Source organism: Mercenaria mercenaria, chromosome 15 (assembly GCF_021730395.1).
Source record: "Mercenaria mercenaria strain notata chromosome 15, MADL_Memer_1, whole genome shotgun sequence".
NCBI lineage: Eukaryota > Metazoa > Mollusca > Bivalvia > Venerida > Veneridae > Mercenaria > Mercenaria mercenaria.
The window spans coordinates 36334222-36361867 of NC_069375.1; the positions used below are offsets into that span (position 1 = coordinate 36334222).

At 33.7% G+C, this 27646-nt stretch overlaps 1 protein-coding gene across 5 annotated transcripts in view; it reads right to left on the bottom strand.

Annotated features, from left to right (window-relative positions):
• The window catches only part of LOC123551136 (uncharacterized), a 96608-nt gene that overhangs the window by 25776 nt on the left and 43186 nt on the right, over window positions 1-27646 (bottom strand). For 2 of the 5 annotated variants that reach the window (XM_053525005.1, XM_053525003.1), the window contains 8 exons: window positions 25071-25709; window positions 23960-23987; window positions 23111-23701; window positions 8987-9058; window positions 8074-8466; window positions 6262-6477; window positions 5451-5636; window positions 1157-1336 (listed from right to left, as the gene is read on the bottom strand). In XM_053525005.1, coding sequence (XP_053380980.1) covers window positions 1157-1336; window positions 5451-5636; window positions 6262-6477; window positions 8074-8466; window positions 8987-9058; window positions 23111-23701; window positions 23960-23987; window positions 25071-25697 — 2293 coding nt within the window. In that variant the 5' untranslated portion in view covers window positions 25698-25709. The remainder of the gene's footprint in view (window positions 1-1156; window positions 1337-5450; window positions 5637-6261; window positions 6478-8073; window positions 8467-8986; window positions 9059-23110; window positions 23702-23959; window positions 23988-25070; window positions 25710-27646) is intronic. The other 3 variants (XM_053525004.1, XM_053525006.1, XM_053525007.1) reach the window with 3 other exon arrangements.

Sequence of the window (27646 nt, forward strand, 5' to 3'; positions counted from 1 at the left end):
AAAAAAAAACGCTCGTACATCCTTAAGGAAACTAAAAATATATCTATTTCTAGGAGATCAGCATCTTGTAAATGATCACGAAGGCCTTTTTTTAAGTATTGACAAAAGCGGCAAATATGTCGAGTAGTAATTATTTTTATACAGTCATATTTTTATGTTAAAAAGTAGATTCTAAATTATAAATTTATGTCTCTTTCCGTTCAGGGAACATCCAGATGCACTGCAAAGTTAAGTTTCCGTCTTTATTTAAAACAGGTAATGTATCAATAAATCCCTAAAATACTTCCAATCCCGACACGGCGACGGGTAACATTTAGGTTACATCAAATGAAGTGAAGTTAAATTTCGAAATGAAAACAATTATATATAATAATGCCGATGTGTAATCATTTTGCCTTTTTACTTCTTCAAACTTTCTGTTATTTTTCTTTTTCTTTTTTGACGTTGAGCTGGCCTATACATAAAGACCTAAGTATATGATAATGTAACTTCACAAACCAACTCAGTCTTGTCAACATTTTAATTTTGAGTTAACCCCTACTTTATTGCATTACGGGCGCAGCCATATTCGAAAGTTGACGTAACGTCATTTATCATTACGGTGTATGTTGAAAAAAGACAAAAGTATGATTATTTCTAGAGATATTGATGTATGGTATATAAAATGCTTTTTAGAGGACATTACCGACGCGGATGAGGTAAACGTAATAGGTGGGACAGACTTTTAATAGTTTACAGGATGAAATCAATAGCAAACGATACCACAAAAATATTTCATTGTGCAACACAAATATTATCTGTTTGCCAAATAAAGAACGCCATAGGATAAAATGTATTTCAAATTTACATATAAATAATTCTTAAAGGATACAATAAATATTTATCAGGATTAAATCGATATTACCACATACCACAAAAATTTAGATGTACATCACAAATAATGACATCAAGAAAAATATATGACAATATTAGAACAAAACTATTGAATATGAAATATAAGTAAAAGATATAAACTACATAAAAACATAAAGTGTTGATTTTGGCCACGTTTGTCACCCCGTAATTTAGATATATTGACTCATTGAAGTTCTAGTGTTTCATGTTTATATTCTAATCTCAATATGTAATCTATTAATCAAGAAAAGCATAACAGTACCTTGTGCGAGATAGGAATCCCTTTCTGTGGTACTAGCGACAGCCATATTAGACAGCTCAGTGGCACTTGAAGCAATTGTAGGAATGTCTGTGTCATTTTGAAATTGATAGTCACCCTCCTCAAATACAGTACTGGTTCTGGACTGTGCTTTACTGCTGTCAATCTCGTTTTTTAAGTAGGCTGTAAAGTCATATAAAATGAAAGGTTGGTTGCATACTATTCCTCAATTAATCTTGAGATGCATTTTGTTGCCCTTGTATAATTATATGACGAAATGCTTTTTTGTGATAATGCTAAACAAAATGATAGTACATGTAGTTAGTATGGCGGGTCAAACGTTGGATACTTCGATTAATAATATTCATGTTGTTCAGATCTGTTTTTGTATCACGAAATAGTGTTATTCTATAATGTCACACATTTCTCCTTAAACAGTATTTGTTTGTATATTTCAATGTTTTGTGGTATATTGGTTTACAGTGCACTATTTTTAAGTTATGCCATATTATATTGATATTATCCTGTAAAATATTATTTTTTTATTAGAAAATATCTATTCGATAATTTGAATCAGATTGATACCGCTGCTCCCATTCTGACAACATTGTCTATAACATATTCGCACGGCGACACGTGGTCACATGGATTAAAACACTATACATTTGTATTAGCCTTGTCTTTTGAGTCCCATTCAGTACAGTACCATTTACGATTTAAAAGATTTCATTTTATATCGATTGAGGAGGAAGTTAACAACTAATATAAATTGTGCTCGCTGACTGCTGTATGACTGCTTATTGGATTTCTGACCAGTACTTGCACCTTAGCGAACGATTGTGGAGACAGACGTAGAATTCTACTCTGAAGCAAATTCGAACATGCCACCTAGGGGAGTCCGAGGCTCTGTCTCTGCACCACTTTGTCTATTTATAATAAATAACTGGTTTGATCACCTCACATGCCTTCTTCTGAGCTTTTTAAATGTTTTATATTGACTCCGACGCAATACAAATGTAAAGCGGGTATATCTACCTACACATCTATTTAGAAACGTGTAGCAACCAGGCATTGCCAAGAAGCATGTACATGTCTCGTACAACGGTCATAACGTGACATATTTACCGAAAGATATACAATGTATATAATCCCCTACTTTTCAATCAGGTAGTACATTGCCTAGCTTCAAGAGCTACACTGCCCTAGACATCAGATCTTGGTCTCTAACTTGTAGCTCTGCCACCCGTTGGATGTGGTCGTCTTTAAAAAAAAAAGAATTGGCAGTTTCTTTGAAATGCAGGCTCCATAAACTCAGACCTTCTCTCTGAATTCTAGTTTGTTTAGTTCTGCTGATTGTTCTCTCGTTGGAGGCAAATCCAATATTTTAACCGGACAAAATCTTTTTTTATGTCGAGGTGGGCGACCTGTGGTTTCCCACTTTTTCTATTCTATTGTATGCCTTAAGGCTTATGCAAAGAATATGGTTCTTTATCTTACCTCCTACTAATATCTGGCCATTCAATTGGTCAAATGACGTCACGTTACGACCATACATATTTCATATACCTACACAAGATCGGTTTTTCCCAAGAGGTGCTTACCTTATTGCTGTTCGTTAATATTTTTTCAAGAGATTTCACAGAAGGCATTTAGGAAAGCATTACTCATGCATAAACACCAGAACATATCGAAGACAAGGTTTCAGTTAATTATGTCTTGCAGTCATATATCATTATAAGACTAACAAATAACCCAAGGGCCATACATATACAAATTTCAAAACTGGTCAAACGTACAAAATGTAAAAGTTCTGAAAACTTTCCTGACGGGACGACTGTCGGGTAAGGAATATTATTTTCATATTCATTTACAGCAACCAATTTACGCACTTCCATTTTTAACAAATAAGCTCGTTATGTAATTCCTAATGATTTCAACAACAAGGAAAATAGTACTTTGTTTTCAGCCACCGTTGTCGTGCGAAGAATACATTACGTATTCTTATAATTAAGTTATATAATTATATTATTAATCGAAGTATCCGAAGTTTTATAGTGGCCATCGGCATCCAGTATATGTGACACCTTTACGATTTTTAAAGATTGAAGATTACATTCAAGAAATTACCTCAGGTTCTTTTATCTGTAATATACCCTAAAGACTGCAATTAACTTTAGCTTGGTGAGCGGAACTCATGATAACTAAGTCTTGTTTTGAAATCCGACGTGACACCACTTGATGACTGCGTCAGTGATTACATGTTATGTGTATGTGTGTCGCTAAACTTCTTTACAGTTGCGACCGGTAACTCATATTAAGTGACTTCTTCATAACAATATTACTTATTTTAATTGGAGAATAAGGCAAGATATATAACAGGGTCATTGACCGTAAAGCGCTCACCTAAGTATATAGCTTCAAGTGTGTTTGTATAACGTAATAGTACAAGTACAGAGTTAAGTTTATATAAATATCAAGTCTCCAGCTATTAAAGATTCAGAGAAGAAGATTTTCAAAGTTTCGTATATGTAAAGATATAGTATATGCACCTCAAAGTTCCTTTCATATTTGCCAATAAAATAAACATGTCACACACATGGACATGGCCGGTTTAGAGCCTAGGACAATATTTAAACAATTACGGTAGACAGTCAAACCCTAATATCACATGCCAAATATCAAGGCTCTATCTAGTATGGATTCAGAGAAGAAGATTTTCAAAGTTTCTTATATATAAGCCTTTAGTAAGCACATGTCACACACAGATGCATGACCATTTTGATCCTAGGGCAATAATTTGGATAATTCTGGTAGAGTGTCAAACCCTTATATCACACGCAAAATATCAAACTTCAATCTGTTTTGGCCTCAGAGAGAAAGATTTTCAAATTTTCTTATGTAAAAGCATATAGTATATACATGTCACACCCAGGGGCCTGGTTGATCATAGAGCATTAATTTGGATATTTTTTGTAGAGAGTTAAACTCTTATATCACATGCCAACTATCAAGGCTCTAGCTATTACGCATTCGGAGAAGAAGATTTTCAAAGTTTCATATGTATAAGGATAATAGTATATACATTTCACACTCAAAGGTTTCACCATTTCTGACCTTAGGGCAATAATTTGAACACTTACGGTAGTGAGTAACAAGCATTAGCTTTTATCGCCTCAGAAAAGAATATTATTAAAGCCCGATAGCTGAAAACCTATTTTTAACCATAATGACCCACTCTGTCATTGCACCAAAACCATTAGAACAAATTTGACAGTAGGCTACCCAGAGATCGTCGTGTAAAAATTCATCAAAATCCATTCAGTGGTTTTGGAGGATATGTCGTTTATAGAAATTTTTGGAAACGGACATTTTTGTCGAAACAGAATCAGTTAATACAGTCTCCGTTTGTGTGTAATCATTTTAAATTCGGACGAGCGGCTCGTAGATTTTTCTACTTTAAGCTCTTGTGGCCTCTTCTTGCAACCAAGTGTAACTATTTGACGAACGACCGCACGACGAACGACGGACAAAGCGTAATTACAATAGCTAACTATGAGCACTTCGTTCTCAGGTGAGCTACAAAGACTCTCTAATTCTTGAAACTCCCTTGGTTCTTTAGCGTACCTGGTAAAAAGCAGCTATGAACGGGACTCCGAATTTTAGTTACTACTTTAGCTAAAGAAGCGGGGACTCAAACTGATTACACCTAGTTTCGCTGTCCGACGTCTTATCACTGCCCCGTGCGTCTACTGTTAACATGTTATAGACATTGTTGCCGTGTAAGTGGCCTCGGCATGGAAAAACTAAGCCTCAATACAATTAAACGTACTATCCATGATTCAGTTTCTGAATAAGTAGTTTAAAGATACATTAAATAGTTTACATGATGAAATCTTTATGAAACGGCATATCACAAACATATTTCATTATGCAACACAAATGTCTCCTATATGTCATGTATCAAACAATAAACTATATTTCAAATTTTCAAACAGATAATTTTAAAAGTATACAATAAATATTTTTCACAAGATAAAATCAATATTACTATCTTAATATACAACACAAATACTTCAGGAAAAATTATTAGATATTGAATTAATAATTAATATGGAAGATATGCTCAGTGATATACAACGTAAACTTTACTGTTTTAATTTTGACATCCTGTTAAGTTTAGGTATATTGACTCCTAAAATACCAAGTGCCCAAATATTTTCTCCTTCGTTTATGATACCCCTATCAAGTTCATATTCTAATCTCCAAAAGTAATTTCTATTAATGAAGACAAGTATACCTTGTATGGGATTTGACTCACTTTCTGTGGTGCCATCTATATCATACGGCTCAGTGGCACTTGAAACAGTTTCAAGAATGTCTGTGTCTTTTAGATATTGATGGTTACCCTCCTCAGATACAGTTCTGGTTCTGGGCTGTGTTTTGCTGCTGTCAATCTCATTTCTTAAGTTAGCTATCATGTCAACTTAAATCAAAGGTCGGTTATATATAATTCTACCACTGAAGTAACTAAAACGGCGAACAGCATTATATCTGAAGCATATATACACACCCTCCACGCCTCCCCGAAATAATAACATAACAAAATTGCAGACATGGACACTTTTCAGTCTTTGAAAGATTCCTGATAAATTTTTAATTTGCCGTTAATCTTACATCAGATTTCACTATTTAACGAATGTTGCGCACATTGTATTACACGATGTCTTGCTAAAACGAATACTTACAGTTCAGATTATCTTTTTTAAACTACAAGACAGTTTGTAACATGCCACATCATACAGATATAAAGTGTACTGCATACTTTTAAGAGGAATTTAAGTATTGACCGAAAACCGGTTTATATCAAACAAATAATAGGTGAAGATCTTCCTACGAAATGTTTTATGTCTTGAACCGTCATTTTCTTTAATGCCAGAATGCATGTGTAATTTAGTAACCTGGTGCTAAAATGCACCAATACAGAGTACTGTAATGATAATACCTTAGTGTACCTTGGATGATGCTTCCGATAAGAGCATATTTATTAAAAAAGTCTACCTTCAAGCGGTACAATTAATGATTATACGTAGTTAAACTTATGTCAATACCTTTTCTATCAAACACTTCGCAGAACCCTTTCACGTCGGAAGAAATGTTTAGCATGATCCGGTCCCCCAGTTGGTCTGAAAGTGACTCTGCAATCTCATTGAAACGGTTTACAGTCTTTTCTTCTCCAAACAGAGCCAAGACCTTTCTCATACCTTCTGCAGATGTGCACTGTATTGGAAGGCTTAAATATGGCTGTGCTTTTTCCGGGACAGACGCTGACACAAAGAGAAACCTTTTATTTTAAAATGGAACTGCTAATTTGGGGAAATTAAAATAGAGATGAGTGTCTTGTGAAATTACTGTCTAATTATATTGCATGAAATACCAAAGAAATATAACTCAAACGTATAAAGCTATGATTACTTTTTTTCAAAATTTAGCACAAATGTTACGGACAACTAAACTGTGAGACTTTAGCTTAACTTGGCCTACACTGAAAACATTCATTTCTATGTTGCCATTTCTTTAAGTTCGTATTCATTGTTTCCTCGTTGAACCTCTGGCGCATTTCGCTGATTTTTTTTTTGTTTGATTAAATTACTGGTAAATAATTTCAGCCTATCAGCGATATTCCGCGACGAATCTTAGTGAACCAATGAAAATTGATCGTAAAAAGTGTGACCGAATCCTTTTTAGTACCGACTACGAATTACGAGGCTCATTTTAATTTCTTGAGGTTAATGTTTCTTAAAATCCGATTTGAGGAATATTTTCTTTTAATTAAAGCCGTACAGTATTGATTTAATTCATCATGAGTAAGTATGTTGCTATGACATTGTCGGACTATTCAATTCGCCGAATAATGGCAAATATTAATAATGATTGGCTGAAACCACTCCCGGTAATAAACAGCCCCCCCCCCCCCCGCCCCCCATCCCCACTGGTACAATTGCCACAAATAAGGGGCAATAATGCAATTGTTTGCAGTCTTAAGGGAGTTATAGCCTCAGCAAACATTTTATAAAGGATTCATTATTTTAGGCCATATATTTTTGAGCTTTGAGCATCACACACAAAATTTCTACCATTTTGACAATTTCAAGGGCCTGAACTCTGTAATTGGAACTAAAATCTCAAGAAGAATGCCAAATATATAAAGTCATATCATGATAAAAACTCGTGCAAGGGTTAATGAATTTATATAAAACACTTTATGAGCTAGTTGCGTCAAGAGGCGAGAATGTGCAGTTTTGACTATTTCAGGGGCATATAACTTTAGGAATAGGGAATAAAGCCAGCCAAAAATAAGAGGTGCGCAAGTTCATATCATGATAAAGACTCCTGTAGGTGTTCATCAATTTATATCAAATACTTTTTGAGCTAGGCGCGTCACAATATGAAAATGTGCATTTCTTCTATTTTAGGGGCCATAACTCTAGAAATAGGGGGAGCCAAACGAAAAATAAGAGGTGCGCAAGTTTCTATTATGATAAAGGCTCATGCCAGGTTTCATCAATTTATATCAAATGTTTTGAGCTAAGTGCTTCACGAGGTGAAAAATGTGCATTTTTGACTATTTCAGGGGCCATTGCTCTGAAAATAGGTGGCGGAGCGATACGAAAAATAGAAGGTGCGCAAGTTCGTATCATGATAAAGACTCATGCAATGTTTCATCAAGTGATATGAAATACTTTTAGAGCTAGGCGCGTCACAAACGTCGGACGCACAGACGGACGGACAGACGCATGGACAAGACCAAATTTATATGACCCGCCTCCACTCATCATCTCGGGATTCTTACAAATCTGTGATGGATGAAAATGTAAATTCAGTGAATTATCTAATATTTTTTACAAAGAGAAAACACATACTAAGATTGTTTAGAATCTCCAGTAAACTCTCAATAGTGAAGTTTCCTCGCATGACCATCACATCGTCATAAATGAAACTTAACTCATTAGAAATGATTTCTAGGAGTTGTTGAAATTCCTTGCTAAGGAAATACACGATGACTTGCTGCAACGCCCGCCCCGAAGAACATCTCAATTTGACCAATATGCAACCCTGCAGAATGCTTTCCACGTGTGCATCCACGATCTCACGAACAGCATCTAAAATCATGTCAACTGCTTTCCTTAAAGCTTTAAAATCTGTTGGGTCGTCTGACAGTTTAATTGCTGCTTGCCAAACTGTTAAGAGAGTTTTTTCTGCTGTCTCTTTCTTTTCTTTGTCATCACCCAAAGTGATGATTTTTAATTCTATTCCTGGAAACAGAGAAACTTTGTAAAATATGCTAAGCATTTTTCTTTCAAACTTTCAAATCTTATAGGTGAATTTCAATGCGTTTGCCACTAGAAGTGCAAGAAGATCAGTAGGTTTACAGCAAATATATATGCCACTCAAGTTTCCGATTAAATGTATGAATCAACGTCATACAGTAAAGTATCAATTAAGAAATAACTTATAACAAAAGAGGGTTTTAACAATATTTATGCACGATGGGCGGTTATACGTTGGGCTTAATAATTTCACGAGGGCGCAGCCCGAATGAAATTATTTGTACGACGTTTTACCGCCCGAGTGTATACATATTGTTTAAACACGCTTTTGCAATGAATTATTTCAATTCTAATATGCCCTTAAACAGTAGATAAAATATAGTAGCGCTCTTTCTTAGTCGCAACAAAAACTCTGACGTCACCGCACGTTAACGTGACGTCATTCTAGCGTAAGTGTGGTTTAACAGAGACAGGCATATTAGAATAGGAAATCATCAGAACTTACTATGTTCTTGCATGAAACTGACGCCGTCGACTTCCATCTTCGTCACCGCATCTTTCAATGTTTCTAAAGTATCTGAAGTAGTTAAGAGCACATATTACGTATTTTTATCAGTATTCCAGTTTTCCATTGGTGTACGATACACGATAGTTGCATGCCAATATCTCAGAAAAAACTAAATTGTTTAATGTAATATAAAGTGCTACCTTAAATGCTGAGTTCCTTTGAAAAAGCAACAACGCTCTATAAAAAGAAATACTAAAAAGATGTGTTATTTAACTGACAATTTCTAGGATAAACTTTCTGTTTAATTAACAAAAATATATTAATCAATGATATTTAAAATTATTCCTGAATGCAGTATGCATTTTTCACAAATACATACTAAATGCCGTATTGATGAGGGAATGGTCTGAATACCACATTCTATAAAGCAGTGGAAAATTATTTGTGCTTTTTTTTCGCATTACTTCTTCTCGATTTAACAAACAAATAGCACTACAGGCTTACGAAAATAGAAGAATATTTTATATATGTTGATTTGAATGATCCGGTTTCTTATGACCTTACTAATAAAACCTATAAGAAGATCCATTGAAAGCATAGAATGCAACCAAGCAAAATAATAGCAGACTCGGTTTGATTGAGTCTGTTCATGAGACATTATGGAAAGAGCAATATCCCTCACGCCCCCTCTAGCATCGGCTTAAGCGGAACTCTATTGCAAAGATATTGAATTGCCTCCATGATCCCAAAGAACCAGAATATATAACAACACTGTATCCAAGTACGGGGAGACTTTACACAGCCGTCACACGGCACTTAAAGATTGCTGTTGTGATAGTTAATAAAATCTGTAAAAAGATCCTTTGGAAGCACCCCTCACGCCCCATAGCACCGGTTTAAGCGAAACTCTATTACACATATGTTGAATTGACTCCATGATCCCAAAGAACCAGAAAATATAACAACACTGTATCCAAGTACGGGGAGACTTTACACAGCCGTCACACGGTACTTTAAGATTGCTGTTGTGATAGTTAATAAAATCTGTAAAAAGATCCTTTGGAAGCACCCCTCACGCCCCATAGCATTGGCTTAAGCGGAACATCCCATTTTAATTGAGACATAGTGTTTTTTGTCGTCAGCATATTTTAAAACGTTTATCAACATATTTTTATCTGAGTTCTAATATTATTTGTCGTTGTCTATTTTACTTTTGTGTCATGTCAGCAGAATTTTAATTAACGAGTAGCAACAATATCTTTGTTTTAAACTTTGTAACTACATACTATGCCCCAACGATAACTTGATGTTTATAAACATGACTATAAATAGATTTAATGGAACATAGGGAATGCAATATTTTTCTAACATGTTAAATTCTAAATATTTCCAGTTTTCGTACCAATTACAAATTAGCTCAGAGGTAAAGCATACTTTCGATGATAAACAGATCTTTTTGCCGCTTGTGTTCGAAACTCGGCATCGATATTTAATTTTTATTTCATTTTTGCATTAAAAGTTTATATTCATTCATGTGCACTGTGACAACACGACAGAGAAATAGCTAAAGCCATTATTGCAGATGAGAAAGGTTAAGCATCATATCAAAGTTGATATAAATTAAAATTGCACTTAAGGTATTGGACCCCTAATAGTAATGTTTAAAAAATGGCATTTGCTTAGTATATTCTCAAAGCTGACCATGTTTCGCACTGTGTTGCAAATTTTAAACAACTTTTACTGTGCCGTTTTTGTAAATTTTATATAATTTATGGTATTTCCTCAAGCTCAAGTAGAGACAAATTTCAATGTGATGGCCACTATCTAAAATGTTTGCAGATAATTCATTACAGCATTAATTTTGATAAAAGAAACTTCAAACTATTATTAAACAATTATAAAACACAAAAAAAACTGTAAATATCATTTTTCTAGGGTGCCTCAAGTAAACAGATTTAATGAGACAGAATTCTAACTCCAACATTGAAAAATTAAGGTCGAATTCTGTGGGTCTGTTTGGAATTTTGCTCACTTCATTCAAAAATAACATTGGGGCAGAAGTAAAAACTACCTGCATTTCTTCCACAATATGTAATCGAAAGAATGAAGGCAAAATAGAGAATTTTTACCGCATGTAACTCAGTATTTTTAAGATGTCTAACTCTATCCCTCCTGATTCAGAGGTAAATTCGCTTTGAACAGCAAGAAATCGCTTATAAAATGAAAATTTTCCACTTTCATACAAAACATCCATAATAAGTCTTGAAAGAAGTAAAAACTTATTAGAAAAAATGAAAATATGGAGAAAAAAAATTTTGGTCTCATGGGGGCTTGAACCTACGCCCCCCTGAAAATTGCAGTCAAAGTAGGTTTGTGGTAGGAATTGAATACTCTTCAAAAAGGAGGTACTCTATTACGGGTCCAATACCTTAATTAACCTTTAGCCTGCTGGCGACAAGTTTTTCTGCCTTTGCGACCAGTGCAGACCCAGATTAGCCTGCACATCTCAGTAAATATTTAGTAAACACCCCTTGGAATAATAAATGGTATTGCCCAAAATTAATTGAGGACCAGTCCATTTTAGAAATTTAACACGGTAAATGTTAAAATAGCCGCCGGTTTCTTTTTGCCACGCCGGTATTTGGCAAATTCAGCCCATATTTATACGCGCTTTACAAAAATGAAAATTGCCTTAAATTGTTACATTAACCCACCTATTTTAAAGTTAGTATGTTTTGATATGATATCATTACTAGTTTTTTGTTAATCAGTACGAGAAAATTACATTTGCCATGGCAAAAGCGGTTTTGCCATGGCAAATCGGTCTTTTGCCATGGCAAAATGTGTTGCCATGGCAAAATAATTTTGCCATGGCAAGAAAATTCATGATTTTGCCATGGCAAAATTGCCATGGCAATTTTTTTTTCATTTTTCTTAAAAAGTGATTTTAACTATTTCCAAACGAATGTATTGGTAGAAATATGTTGTTTCATATCGATAACTCAGTTTTTTTTTATTTTGCCATGGCAAGATTCTGCCATGGCAATTTTGCCATGGCAAGGTTCTGCCATGGCAATTTTGCCATGGCAAATTTCTGCCATGGCAACTTTGCCATGGCAAGATTCTTCCATGGCAAAATTTTACCATGGTAAGTTTGCCATGGCAAGATTTTGCCATGGCAATTAATTTACTTTCTCAAATATTTTAAAGTAAGTTTGATAATTTTAGTGATTATGAAATACAATACTGACAGGAACAGAGAAGATTTTAGATTTCTTGTGTTGGCACATTTAAATCAGCAAGCACAGAATCTTGCTACATAGGTTGTTTCACCATTACTGGGATAAATGCTGATTGATTTTCAGTGGCAAGAAGTAGTTTTTTACTTCCTTGTTTTAATGAATAAAAATTGATGAAATGTAATTGTAATATCATATAACGGTAATCATATGACATATATTTTTTCTGTTTAGAACAATACATATATTTCTCGAATTACATATATAAAAAGTAAGTTTCTTTCGTTTAATATGAAATACGATATTAATTATTATCACAGTATCTTAATCTTTGATGTTATATGTGACTCGAGGATTTTTTTAGGCTTGGATAATCTAGCCGCGCAAGAAATGAAAAGAAATCCGAATAGAAAGGTTTAGCGCTTTAAAGTTTTCTGTCAATCTTTATCTAAATTTAATTGCGAACATTGAGGTACTTAAGCTTTCTGGAAATGACTGTGAATACATCAATTTATAATAACGAAAAGAAAAAATTTGTATCAGATAGTTTTGTGCAACATATGTTTTGTTACTAAATGTGCATTTTGCAATACCCATAGAAAGTCACCCACCGGCTTATAATGTCGTTCTTGTCGCCGTCAGTGACCCCGCCTTATTATAACGTCACTGTCGTACATTTAATTCAGGGATACCTATCGATGGCAGATAGCTAGCATTTGTTCGGAAGTTTAACGTGTCAGGTAAGCGAATTTTAAGTGCATCGGTGCAATTTTAGTTGTATTTATAGAAATTATATTAAATGACAGTACTTAAACACAGAGACTATTTTTGCGGAGAGATAGAGCTCTTAATTGTTGTTTATGAATGGCAAGGGAAACCTCTAGTTTACAAATCGAGCTATGTCCTACACGTTCTGCTAGGAATCATTAGTATTTAAGTTGGTTTTTAGGCATGACCAAGTTATTATTATTATTATCATCATTATTATTATTATTATTATCATCATCATCATCATTATTATCATCATCATCATGATAAACACGTTCAACGGCGCTTCACTAAAGAAACTCAGCCACACATGGCGAGAAATTTGAGATATTATACTTTTGAGTTTAGCAAGTTATTAAAGATTTCTGTCTACATTTTTCAAGATATTCTCTAAATATTTGCATGCTCCATGTGGTTTTCTTTAACAGTGCACCGTTATGACGTTACGCTTGGCGTAATGATTCTGACGTACGATCTGTATGTGTTTTTGAATAATAATAAACAGTTTCAGTCTTCTTTGTTTAGTATGGAAATAAATCGGGGCGTGTTAGAATGTGCTATATAACGAATGTGAAGGTCATATAATGACCATATTTATTTTTACAAGTATCAGAACATGTGTATTTACGTCAATTTATAGAATAGAAATATGTATTTTCCACAAAGCAGCGGTCCCACATCTATATGAGTTTTCACTGAGGAACTGACGTATCCTGCATTTAACATACGGCCAAAACATACGCTAACTTACTTTAGCACTATTATACTTTCGCACTAGCGTTAAGTGTCGCAAGTACAGTTAAACGTCGCAAGAATGAAATTAAATGTTGCATCCACCGTTAGCAAACGTTTTGCCGCAAAATCATCTGCCACTAGAAGTTGCACTTTTGACATTAAATGTTGCAAGAATTTGTACACAGATATATATCGTAATATGAACTTTTAATGTCGACAATGCCTACTGAAACTAAGACATGTATTTATAATCAATTATGTAATAGGCTTGGATATTCAATAGTAAAATAATGTGGTATTAGCTTTAAGCCCAATGGAAGTTATACATTCTATTACATGTATACTTTCTGAAGACAGCAGTCTTAACATGTATAATTATCTAAATTTACTTCCTTGTACATATTGAAAGACGAGGACCTTGCTCACCTTGCCTTTATAGTTGGCTGTTTTGATAGAGGTCACGCAAGAAAAAGGTGAAATTATTTTGAAATAGGGAGAGTGTTTGTGACAGGGAGATGTTAAAGTTTCCACTTAAATGATACGGGATGGTAATGTCGTGCATTTGAGGCGTGTGGTAGGGATGGGGTAAAGGTGGGGAAAGGAATGAATGAATAATGATAATATTGTTATTATTAATAATGATACAGGAATCTAAAATATAGTAAAGAAGTAATTTTAAGGGAAACAGAAATTGATTTGTGGGGTGAGTGTAGATGACTAAGGGATCAATTTGGAAATGTAGAATGATAATGTGATACTAGGAGGTAATGCCAAGAAACTAAAGATATGTAAAATATCAAGGCACCCTGCTCGGTATTTGAAATAGTGCAATGAGGACAACACATGATCTTCAGCTGGATAGTCGCCTTATGACATTTACTAAAATTTCAACACAGAATTAGAACCCATGATCACTTGGCAGGAAATCATTCGTTTTCCACAGCTTCACTGGTACACAGGAATACTTCATGGACAGATTAAAGTCTCATTTGTGCAAAGGCACAGGCGTTTTCAAAATCGGTGCAGTTTACACTTCTTGAATATCAATCAGTTTGCCATTGGTTGTCTATCAACATATTCGAGTGTGATCCCTCGGTGGCAAGGCCTTTCTATAACGCATATATCATACATTTTCAGTAGATATAAGGTGTAAAGTGATCGAGACGTGATTTCGTGCGTTCGAATTAACATGTCGAGAGCTGGCGTTAAAATGTCATGCTCTCATGATGGGATATTGTGCGATTGAACTAAGATGTCTTGCGCTCAAAATATAATGTCATACTGTCGAGATAGATGTCGACACTCGTATATAAATATCATACAGCAGCGTGCGTGAAATTGAATTTGTCAACCCGAGGGCAGAATGTCAACCGATGCGAATGCCGCGTGGTGACATTCTGTTCCGATGTTGACAATACCAGTGTCACATACGCTGCCATATAGTATTTGTTTTATTATACCGAACAAACTTTTGTACAAGATGTTTTAAAATGTTTTTAATTAATTTAATTTAACAGTTTTATCTTTAGCGCGGTTATTGCCTGTGTACACACTAAATAGTGACGTCACTACTATAATTATGTGTACAAGGGAGGCAATCATTTGGCTAAACGATGAGGTTATATAGCAGTTATTCGTACAATAATGTGCTTCGTGAAGTAGTCGAAAGAAGTTCCTGATAAATAGATCCTCGATTTTCCGTTTTTCGCACATTTGCGCGTAAAATCAGGGGCCAATGGGCATTCAGTTGTGAAATGAATTTTACATAAAATAGTACACTTTTCATGCTAGTATTGCATGATTTGGAGTTGTTTACTTGAAAGTAGAGTGCTTATTCTGCGGACCGCTTTCTGAAATGCGGCGAAATGAGGGTACCTGACTTCAGTTGACTTGTATTTCACTGCATACTACAGGTATTCAACATCCATTTTTCTTTTCGTTTTCTCGAAGCAAATGTATGGATATGTTGTGGAAAATAGGTCTACGTCAGAGTGAACATCTAAAACTGTAACAAAATTGTTCTGAAGTAGCTGAATTTTATATGTAACAAAGAGCAATTTCTTTTATTTGTATATAGCCATGAAGCAGTTAATTGCCCTTATATGAGATTCTAAATATCAGTGCGGTCACATGACCTAACGGTCACTTTCGCTTAGTCACGTGTTATAAAGGTTGAAATTTTTCGATAGTCAAAATATTTAGTTCTCGGGTAATGGGATTTTATCATTGTAGACAAAAAATAGGTATAATAAAAGATGTTCACATCTCGAAATGAGACATAAGATGCCATCGAAGTAAAATGTCTCGCGCTCGAGGTAAAATGTCATGCTCTCGAGATAAGATGTCGTGCCCTTGAGTTCAGATATCATGCGCTGGAGATGTACAACGCATGAGATACGTTTTCCTTTAAACCGGAGAGTTATAATGGCCTAGATCGATCACTTATGTTTCACAACTGGAAGTCTTGCATCAACCTAAAATTTGGTATAGATGATTTTACACAAGTAATTGGTAACTATGCTAACGGGCGGATGTTTTGATTTTAACGGGCATGCGCTCTTTACGTGTGGCAAAAGAACTCTCAACCATAAGAAAACCTACATAAAATTATCATCATATTACGAATTGTTTTGTCATTATAAAGATAATTTCATTCAAATAATTTATCGTACAGTATACTTAGATTAAAGACATGTGTGTTAATTAAACATATCTTACTTGAAAAGTCTGCTTTATTCTTATTTTCGTCAGAAAAGAACAAGCATTTCCAGTTTTTTTCCACACATCATACAAATATAAAACTTGTTCCTTACGTTTAAAAGTTCATATTTTTTTCATAATATCTATTTTTACCACAACATTAAATAGTTGTTATATACATTTTTTTCCGCCTTGAATGACATGTCGCGGCTCTATGTCACTGAGGTTGCTATTTTAAGTGATGTACCGGATAAATATATCACGTGGCGAAGCTGTTTTGTGAATAACAAATAAACATTTCACGTGATATCTAGTATCATAAAATCTATAAGAATATATGTTATGCTATATATTTGGAACTTTAATGGACATTTCCTTTTAAAAGGATGAAAGCGTAGTTACAAAAAATCTAAATTCGTAAGATATGAATCAACTCAAGGACTATAACTACACACTGAAGGAAAATGCCTGATATAAAATTCTATTTTTTTTTATGTTTTCATGCTGGATCATTTTCATATCGAAAATGTACCGCGCAAAGAAGTCATTATCCGTGATTTAGAATAATTGTGATAAACTTGAATTCCGCAAAAAATAGAACAGATAAAGAATGTAAATGTAAAACACCCCTCCCCGCTACCCGCTCCCTTTCTATCAAATGTTACATTGACCATTCGGCCACTTTGATAATGTCAAATTAAAAACTTTCAAATTCGAAGAAACAACAGAAATAAAAAATAACTTTTTTTAAGATGATTATTGTTATTTTTGAATACTGAATGAATTGATCCCCATTGGAGTATTTATTGGATATAAAACCATAGGCTGAACTTTGTTAACTGAACATTTTATTTTCAAGTTCGACATTTAACTACATATGTATTGTAACTGCGACACTTTGTAAGTTTTGTGAGATCACGTTAGGAAGTGAAAACCACGGACTTTTCCGTGCGGAAAAGTACGGAAATACAGCTTTTATCCTAAATTACATACAGACGGACGAACAGGTGTTGTCTTTTTGTCATAAGTTTTCAGATTTTGTCACTTTCTATCAAAACAAGTTTTTAATTGCAGTTATTTACCCATAAATAAATATTTTAATTGCACTTTTCCTCATTTTACGGCTAATATTTTAAGCCAAAAATGGCAAAGTTCAGCAAATGTTCCCGACGGCGTGTCCGTCGGAGAAGAAAATTGTTTTTCATATTCGATTAGACAATATTTTCAAGTACTTATTAAAAGAATTGTAAGTTTGATACCTTACTTTTAACGCTTTTTACAATAAAATGAAATTAAGGTGGAATGCGCCCCAAAATTTTTTGCCGAATATTGTCCTGAAATTTATACTGTACAAAATTCAGGATATACGCGACTGAGTTACGATTTTACTTTTTTGCCAGATTGCTCATGTTTCTTGCTATTGTGTCACAAACATGGCCCCTGACGTCAGTTTTCGTGCAACGGCGAGTTCCGAGTCTTTTCGGCATTTTTCCTTTCCTGCGCTCTGAATGTCATATAAATGAAAAATAAAAAATAATTGTCACTTTGCATTCAGAAAATGCTACTCAATGGTATATAATTCAGTGAATTAAAATTGACGCTTAGGACGTCAGTGACGATTTTGTGACGTCAGAACGGAAAAAATCACATCAAGTTTTACTAAAAATTTTGCCTTAAAATTCAGTTTATTTAAAATCGGCTCGATGAAAAAACGTATAATTTCGGTATGTTGTTTGGCAATGTGTGTACGTCTAGTAGACACATAAATACTCAGGGGTCACCGGCTTCAATTTTTCGCATTATAACGTAACTTTACCCTCACCCCAAATGGTTTTTGGCTATTAGATAACGTTAGAGTAAAAAAAACATGTGTTTCAACTTACACAACTCACGTTCGTGTTAAAACGAGATGTATTCATTATAAGAAATTTTCACAATATATTCGATCTCAACTTCAGATGCCATTTACTAGTGAAAGAAAAACACATTTGACAAAATTATATATCTTGTACAATTGTTCGTAAGTAATTCACCTGGCACTCATTAATCTTCGCTAATTTAAGCGATATTGTATCCTGAAAAGATCTATAATTACATAAATAAACTTTATAGTTAACCGTCTGACTTCCAAGCACGTTACCGCGGGTACAAAATTACCGAAGACCAATTTCTAAATTCAATATAAGTAGTGTTACAGTATTTGCTTTTATTCTTACAATGTCTTTTGCAACGATTTTCACGAATCTTAATTGTTTTCTCTTGTAGTATCTATTTTCGGGAGTAATTTGCCTTTTTATCTAAGATACCTTTAAAGATTTTTATTCGACACTTACTGCAAAATTATATTAAATACAAGTAAATGAACCATAAAAATAAATAAATAAGTGTATTAATATCCGATCTGTAAAATTTGGAGATAAAATTTGAAAATAAAGATGTTAGACTGAGGTTACAACCCACAACTTCGAGATTGATGGCTAATCGTTTTGTCCCCGCAGCCACTTGCACATGCGAAATTTTTTAAATCATAAAGAATACTTACGCAGTAATTATTTCTCTATTGAGGGCCAGGTCAATACTTATGGCAATATATCCACTATTTACTATCCATTTGTTATTCCTATTGATGGTGTCAAAATGCAGATTCAAAGCTTGAAAAATAGGTGTCTTTTCTGTTACTTATCTTCTCAGCCTAATGCAAAATGCTAACTTAGCTTTGTAAAAAGCTAGTATGCGGTCAGTTGACGATTTAATTTCGTGAAAATAGGTACTCCAACATGTTTTAAACATTTAGAAATTTCGTTCATATGTAATTTTATGATATGAGGGTTTGCCTGATTTACCAGAAATATTTATCGACGCATGTCGGACTGTTGCTCCATTTCACATGTATATATAAGCAGTACGAAAACAGTGTACCAGATCCTATATCTGATATGAAATTATTATTTTTTACACAGATTACTTTATTGTGAATCATGAAACGAATTCTATCAATTTAGACATCAATCTCCATGTCTCATTCGTGCGAGATTACGAGTTGAGAGAAGAATCTGTTCTATACGCATATCGCTGAGCAACTGATATCATTGTTGATATCCTTGGTAAACGGCTAGCGATCAAAGTCCCGACCTTCCGCACTAGAGAGACAAAGACAGTGAGGTCACAGTAAGGCAGAGTAACTAGTCCAGCGAAACAGATTTATTCTTAAAGATGACTATAAAAAGGTATCGCAGCTGTCAGATGCAGAGATTTTATTCTTGAGGACAGTGTCTTTTTATTACAATCAAGCACAACTGCTGGTCCGATGCAATAATTTATTTTTTGGCGGGAAACCTTCTGATCAAGCACGTGCAGTTACAAGCTCTTAATAATGAATACTAGAAAATATTTCATAAAATCCTCAACAGTTGCAGCTTCCAGATTTAAGAAGTATGGAAAAGTAAAAGCCATATCTGTTTCTCCGGATGCCCAGGATATAGATGTAGAAACTGTAGTTTCGTGTTCACACTCTGAACACTTGAATTTAAATAATTATAAGTCATTTCTAGACATCAACACACATAATACATGTTGATTAACCAATGATCAAAAGTCTTTTTCGTTTAAAATCTTAGATACGAAATGTCGTTTACATAATTTACCCCTTTATCAAATATCTCATTAAGATATTTCATATCTACAATTATTATATACCTATATAAATTCTGTAAAATTTCGGCTTGTATTTCACGATTAAATATGAACAGACAGACAAAAATTCCATATTGCATCTTTTAAATTCCGTATTGTACCTTCCGTATTGTATGCCGTCAGACTATTTTCATTAATATGCATGATCTGACACAGTTCTATAAATAGGCCACATAAAAACTTCACTAAGTTCCATATAATATCGATAAACCTTGAAGATTTCGTTCAAGAACAAAATAAGAATCAAAATGGCAAAGGTATACAATATAGAGGATATTTTTTGTTTCAGTGAAATATCAATTTTATTTCACAAGTGTGCATCAAAAACTGATATTTTCACGAGTGGCGTAGCCTCGTGAGATCCGATCTGGCAAAATCCACTCGAGCCGAATACTGCATCCAGATCAAGCTACTGTTATAATAACCCTATTTCCTTTTCGGAACAGGTCCGTAATCACCTGAATGTTATTACATGTTTTTTTTTTCTTTAAAAAAACGACTTTTCTTTAACACACTTTCTTAGCAAATCTTGCCATATATCTCTCAATACTTTCATGTCGATTCATTTCATCAATTCATTTCGAATTTACGTTAATACATGCAGCTTCGCATATTCTTTAGATTATTTTGGTTAAAAAATGACGATTAAACGTGTCATTTATTAATGGGGTAGTGGTAAAATATCGTCAAATATTGAAAAATTTAAGTCGGTGACCCCTAAGTATTTATGTGTCTACTAGACGTACACACACTGCGAAACAACATACCAAAATTTTACGTTTTTTTATCGAGTCGATTTTTTATAAACTGGATTTTAAGGCAAAATTTGTAACAAAACTTGATGTGAGTTTTTCCATTCTGACGTCACAATATCGTATCTGACGTCCTAGGGGTAAATCTTAATTCGCTGAATTTCATACCATTAAGTAGCATTTTTTGAATGCAAAGTGACAATTATTTTGCATTATTAATTGATATGACATTCAGAGCACAGGAAAGGCAAAATGCCGAAAACACCCGGAACTGGGCGTTACACAAAAAGTGACGTCAGGGGCCATGTTTGTGACACAATAGCAAAAAACACGAACAATATTGCGACAAAGTAAAACCGGAGCTCAATCGCATACATCTTGAATTTTATACAGTATAAATTTCAGGACGAAATTCGGCAAAAAATTTTGGGGCGCATTCCACCTTAATGGGTTTTTTTTCGAAAACAGATTAGCATTATGCAGTCCCTATAGCAAGTCTGCAGATCGTACAGACGGACAAAACTTAACTAAGCTATTTATTTCCATAGAAATAATTGATATTTACCAAAGTGTGTTGCTTTAGAGCCTTAGTTGATGTAAAATCCGTTTTTGTAGGAAAAATAAGGTGTATTTTCGTGCATTTTTTCTTTTTTACTTCATGGCACCCATGTTCGAGCCAGAACGACCCTTAGGGTTGCGTTGGAGAATTGCGCTAATCTTTTAAATAGTTCCATAGTAGTTCTACAGAATGCATTTTGCGTTAACTTTATTAAGATACTTAAAATACTTGAAAATAAAAAGGAATATATTAACAACATCTGACCTAAATTACCTCGACATGTGACAATTCCTGTCGAGTGTCGTTGCCCGTTAAAGTGGCATTATGCGCATCTAATACTGCACATAGTGTGTTTTGGGTGAGTGTTCTATAAAAGCAATTTTCGGTTGCTGTGCAATTAGATGTGTTAAATTAATGATAATGCCGCATTAGTATTTGAAGATGATGCTTTAAAAATAAAGAAATCGGACAGATAAAATAATAGATATTTTTCAATCTTCTGCGCAATGATCTCCCTTACCTGAAAATGGAAATTTCTGAAGTAGAAGGGAAGCAACTCCTGCTTGCAGTTTGGCGTTTTTAAAAGACTGTCCCAGCCAAAAAAAGAAAAGTCATATCATAAAAATTCTGTTCTTCCTGATTTAAATGTGCCAAGAAATCTAAAATCTTCTCTGTTTCTACCAGTATTGTATTTCATAATCACTAAATTTATCAAACTTCCTTTAAAATATTTGAAAAAAAAATTAATTGCCATGGCAAAATCTTGCCATGGCAAACTTACCATGGTAAAATTTTGCCATGGCAGAATCTTGCCATGGCAAAGTTGCCATGGCAGAAACTTGCCATTGCAAAATTGCCATGGCAAAATGCGAATCTTGCCATGGCAAAATTGCCATGGCCAGTTTTTGCCATGGCAAAATAAAAAAAAACTGAGTTATTGATATGAAACAACATATTTCTACCAATACATTCGTTTGGAAATGGTTAAAATCACTTTTTAAGAAAAATGAAAAAAAAATGCCATGGCAATTTTGCCATGGCAAAATCATGAATTTTCTTGCCATGGCAAAATTATTTGCCATGGCAACACATTTTGCCATGGCAAAAGACCGATTTGCCATGGCAAAACCGCTTTTGCCATGGCAAATGTAATTTTCTCGTACTGATTAACAAAAAACTAGTTATGATATCATATCAAAACATACTAACTTTAAAATAGGTGGGTTAATGTAACAATTTAAGGCAATTTTCATTTTTGTAAAGCGCGTATAAATATGGGCTGAATTTACCAAATACCGGCGTGGCAAAAAGAAACCGGCGGCTATTTTAAGCAAATAATGAATATAGTATTTATAAAGTATACTAACCGTATAATTAAAACGCAACAAATACTAAAATTTACTTGACTGTCAAGTACTGTGCAAGCATAAGGAATTTGTATTTTATCAGTTATCAAAAAAAGGACTCGTCCTCGCGTTTAGGTTGGAATCACATTATAATTGAGGATTAGTATAAATGAGAAGTAATTTAAATATTTTCTTTATAACTGACAAACTTAAAACCTACCCATTGCAAATAAAAAACAAAACTAAAAGCAACACATATAGGTTCATTGTAATTTTAAATAAAAGACGACATTGAAATTGCATCGGTAGTAAACAGTTCCATTATTTACCTTGATATACCTCAGCAATTGTTTTCACTTGAACGCCATGGCTCTTTAATTGCACAAGATACTCTTCAATATCGCCGACTTGGCTTTCTGTTTCCATTTTATACTCTGCAATGATTTGTCTGCATCTCTTGTAAGCTTCTTCATCTAATTTTGAAGATAACACTCTGATGCTTGATAGCAAGTCCTCACAATACGAAGTGAACCGTTCGCTGTCTAATGAAACCAGTGCAATATTTGCATAGCTATTTCTAGCGTCAACTAGAGTTTGAACGTTTTCTTTTGTGAGACCATCAATACTATCTGAGAATATATTTATAATTACTCTCCCCAGAACTGCAATGTCCCATTTATCAAAATTGATATCTAAGGCCGTATTTTTCTCTGTATTTGGACATATCTGTAGCATCTGTGCATTTTCCATTTCTTTTCTAATAACATCTTGTTTGTCGAGAAGTATAGTTCGCAGTGGTTGTCGACACTTAGACGCTTCGTGTTCAATTACTCCAGTTAATACCAAGCGGCCACCCTCAAACAGTAATCTTATGTATCTACAGTATCTCTTTGGTTTCTCTTTAAAGAACAGGAGGAACTCTACAACATAGATTTACATAATATGAATATCAGCGGCAGATACCATTTGCTAAAATACAAACATTCGACATAAAATTATTAAAACTAAAACTAATTTTGAAGCTTCAAATTACGATGCAGTCTGTTTTTTCACTTTCGCTGTTATCTTTACTTTAGTGAGGAAATTTCGCGCTCTATTCAGACACAAATCTAAGTGACAAAAAATGTCTTATTTAATTGAGAATTTTGTAATACTTGTTCAGAAGAAATAAAACTTACCGTTCGTTTTCTTTACCAAGTCTTCCACCTGCATTTATAAAAGTAATTCGTGTAAGTTGTTTGGCAACCTTTAACTAGTCAGTTGTTATGAGCAAATTTAGTACATTAGTTTAATTGTACAGAAATGTTTTATGATGTTGAAAATGAAATCCAATCTTTAAACAACCGGTTAAACATGCTAAAAAGTATTTTGTTTAAGCTGATAAGAATGAGATTATCAAATATGTTTGGCAGAAAACAAAATACTAGTAATAATTTTACCGGGTTTTCGTCATTTAGACCAAATAGCAGATTTTATTTTGTAATCAGGCCCCCTTTGTTTGGTTTTCATAGTTTATCTAGCTAATTCAAATAATGCTTTCAACCATTCTTCTTGGAATTATGACCTGCAGTTGGAATGTCAGTCATTTGATCTTTAATACCTGGTTGGTAGGTAAGTGTTAATCCGCACGAATATTGCATTTTTTGTAAAATCTCAAAACCATTACCTTTAAATTTTCGGACCTGTCCGTATTGAGGGTCAAAAATTAAAACGCTTTTTACGAGGTTGATCTTGTTATATATGAAATATATGCATAATGCGAATTGCATTATATTGCAATATATAATGACATTCTATGAAAACTAACAGACCATTTAGCGAATAAATGAAGCAAATTAAATTGTCATGCAAATATAATGACTTACCCAAAGATGAAATTCAAATTAATACAGGATCCTTAGCGCAAAAGTAAAAGTATTTCTAATTATCCTCGATTATTTTTATTACAAATGTTTTACATATAAAATCCCTGGCATTTAACTAATTGTATTCCATATTTTAACTGGTTGCGTCTTACGTGACATTTTAAAAGCATCGCTACTAGTTATTGCGAGAAATTGAAATATGTCAAACTTGGGCACGTCGCAAAGAATACAAAATACTGTTTTAGGTTTTAAATATAATTATGACATTTTTTCTGGTGTCTTTTAGGAATGTATGAATATATAAGATACACATTATAACATCAATCTCAAAAAATGTTCTTTTGCATCTAATTCCTTGATCAATCCTGAGCTTCAGACCCTTAAGTTGACAAGAAATTTTAATCTGCATCTATCATGATATTACCTTTTCCTGTAATTTCGAAATCTCTTCACAGTTTTCCCACCATTCCTTCAGCTTTTCTTGGTACATGAGTGCACTTCCAGTGTTCGGATCTAACGGCATTTGCTTGTATTCGGATATCGTTTCTTTCAGTCCTGTTGCAGAAGTTGCATCAACGTTTTGTACAAGTCTTATCAAAACAGTTTCCACATGGTTCCATATGTATTCAAATTTGACTTTGGGCAGTCTAGCTCGTGGATAATGTCCAACAATCGTGTTTCTTATGTTTCGCAAACGTAACAAATCAGCAGCAATCGAAACATCTCTAACATCTGGGGATGCTTTCCATCCATTTTGTGGATTAGGAAGCTTTCCTTTGTACAAGTTTGTTAATAAAGTGATCAAAAGTGACATATCAAAGTTTTCCGGGTTAGGTTTGATTGATACCATTCTGAATTCCTTAACACTGATAATTTTTTTTTCATCTAAAGAAGTTAAAATTCTTTTGATATCTTGCCTGTCGAAGAATGTTTTAACGTCCTTTTTAGGAGTCAGAGTGTAAAATACTTTCAATACTGTGTCCGTTCCAATATCTATATACATCGCAATAAGACGCAGGTAATACGCTGTTTCATCTGGATTGTCCGACATTTTCTTTACTTTCTGCAGAAACAAAATGATGATAATATGTAACTTAATGCAAACATACCAGCTACAGATATTCATATTTGCTCTTGCATTGAAAATTTTAGTATCCAATACATACATGTTTTCAGTTTAAGATAAGTAACCGTCGTTTCATGATTCAAGTACAGAAAAGTGTAATCCTGATAAACTCAGCGTATAAAGAATTTAAAAGTGATTGTAAATATTGTAGCTAAAACGTTTATTGTTGATGCCAGTTGTGTTTTAGTGATAAATGACTTGATAAAGAGCTGCCATTGCTGTAATTTTGTTTTGAAATTCGCAGTTCGTGTCCAAAAAAAGCTTGATTTTCTATACAGCAAAGGAGAAATGATACTGGGCCGACACCTTAAAACAACGTAAAAGACCGAAGCCATTGAATCCCAATTCAGATAAGTTTTAGCTTGCTTTCTGTGTGAGCATTTATTGGAGAGGTCTATCAATACCTCTCCATAGTGTTGGCTTTCAAACTAGGAGGATTTAGACTAATCTACTAATTTTTACGGCGATAGATTTCACTTTTTTAGTGCAAATTACGGTGAGCCAGTTTAAAATGGCCCAATGCGCTTGCGCACAAGTAAGATTTGAAATCCTCTAAGACGAAAATAATTGTTCGTAATATCGTTTAATACTATTGTTACAAATGTTGGAAACGGTTCAGTTATTATAAGCAATATATATACTCTTCTATGTTCGCAGTATTAAAGGATAAGCATTTAATCACGTTAAAATATATTTCGTTTAATTAAATAAATACATTAGGTTCGTTTGCGCCTTTTGTTTGGGCCACGGAAGATCTCCCGGAATAAGAAGAGCACTTCCGAGATGTTCCATTATGCGCCTTCTGTTTTAACAAGATCTTCTGTGTCTTCCACCCGATTGTCGGAAGAGATAGCAGAGATGTAAATCACGTAATCAAAACAAGGCAGCTATTCGACATATAAAACTTACAAACTGAGTAATAAACTAGAACAAATAAAATGTTTATAAGTTCTTTTTTAAATAGCACATCAAAAAAAAGAAAAGAAAAGAAAAGAATGATATATTAATTATTATATTATATTATTATGGTAACACTTAGAATATGAACGAAACGACATTGAATAACAATATCAAAGATACAATAAGAATAATGAAATATAGAATAACAATAATGACTCTTACCATAAAAACATCGAACATACAATAAAAATAACGATATACAATAACAATGGTAAGACTTATATGAATGACACGACATTGAATAACAATATCAAAGATACAATAACAATATTAAACGAAACATAGAATAACAATAATGACCATAAGAATATCGAACATACCATAAGAATAACGACATATACAATAACAATAGCAAATTTTAGAATATGAATGACAAGACATTGTATAACAAAAATAAACATACAATAATAATAACATACATATATAATTAAGCAACGTTTGACATGCCATAGTTAGGTTACATTATACTGATTCAATTCTTTCTTTATTTCATATAAACAATTAAATTTGTGGACCATATTCTTTAGTACTTTAGAGCATTTCGGTGATACAAAAAGAAGCTATGTCAAGGCATATTTTAAGTAACACATAAAGGCCTTTACCTTTAAATTAACAATGACATAATTGAAATAACACAGCGTAAATTTAAACACAGACAGTCAATTTCATAGATAGCCCTAGTACATAGTATGCGGCGTAAGTGGACCTATATTATGAGTCGAAAATTCCAAAATCACTCTTTAAAATATACTAGAAGCAAATATCGTGTCAATCTCTTCTTTCGTTCCGCAAAGGTTCTCACATGCATTGAACAGTGTTGTTGCTGCTGTTATATGGAGCGTCAACGTGAATGGAATATAAGTATAACTAATCCATAGTATATTCGGTCGTTGAAATTTACTATCCTGTTAATT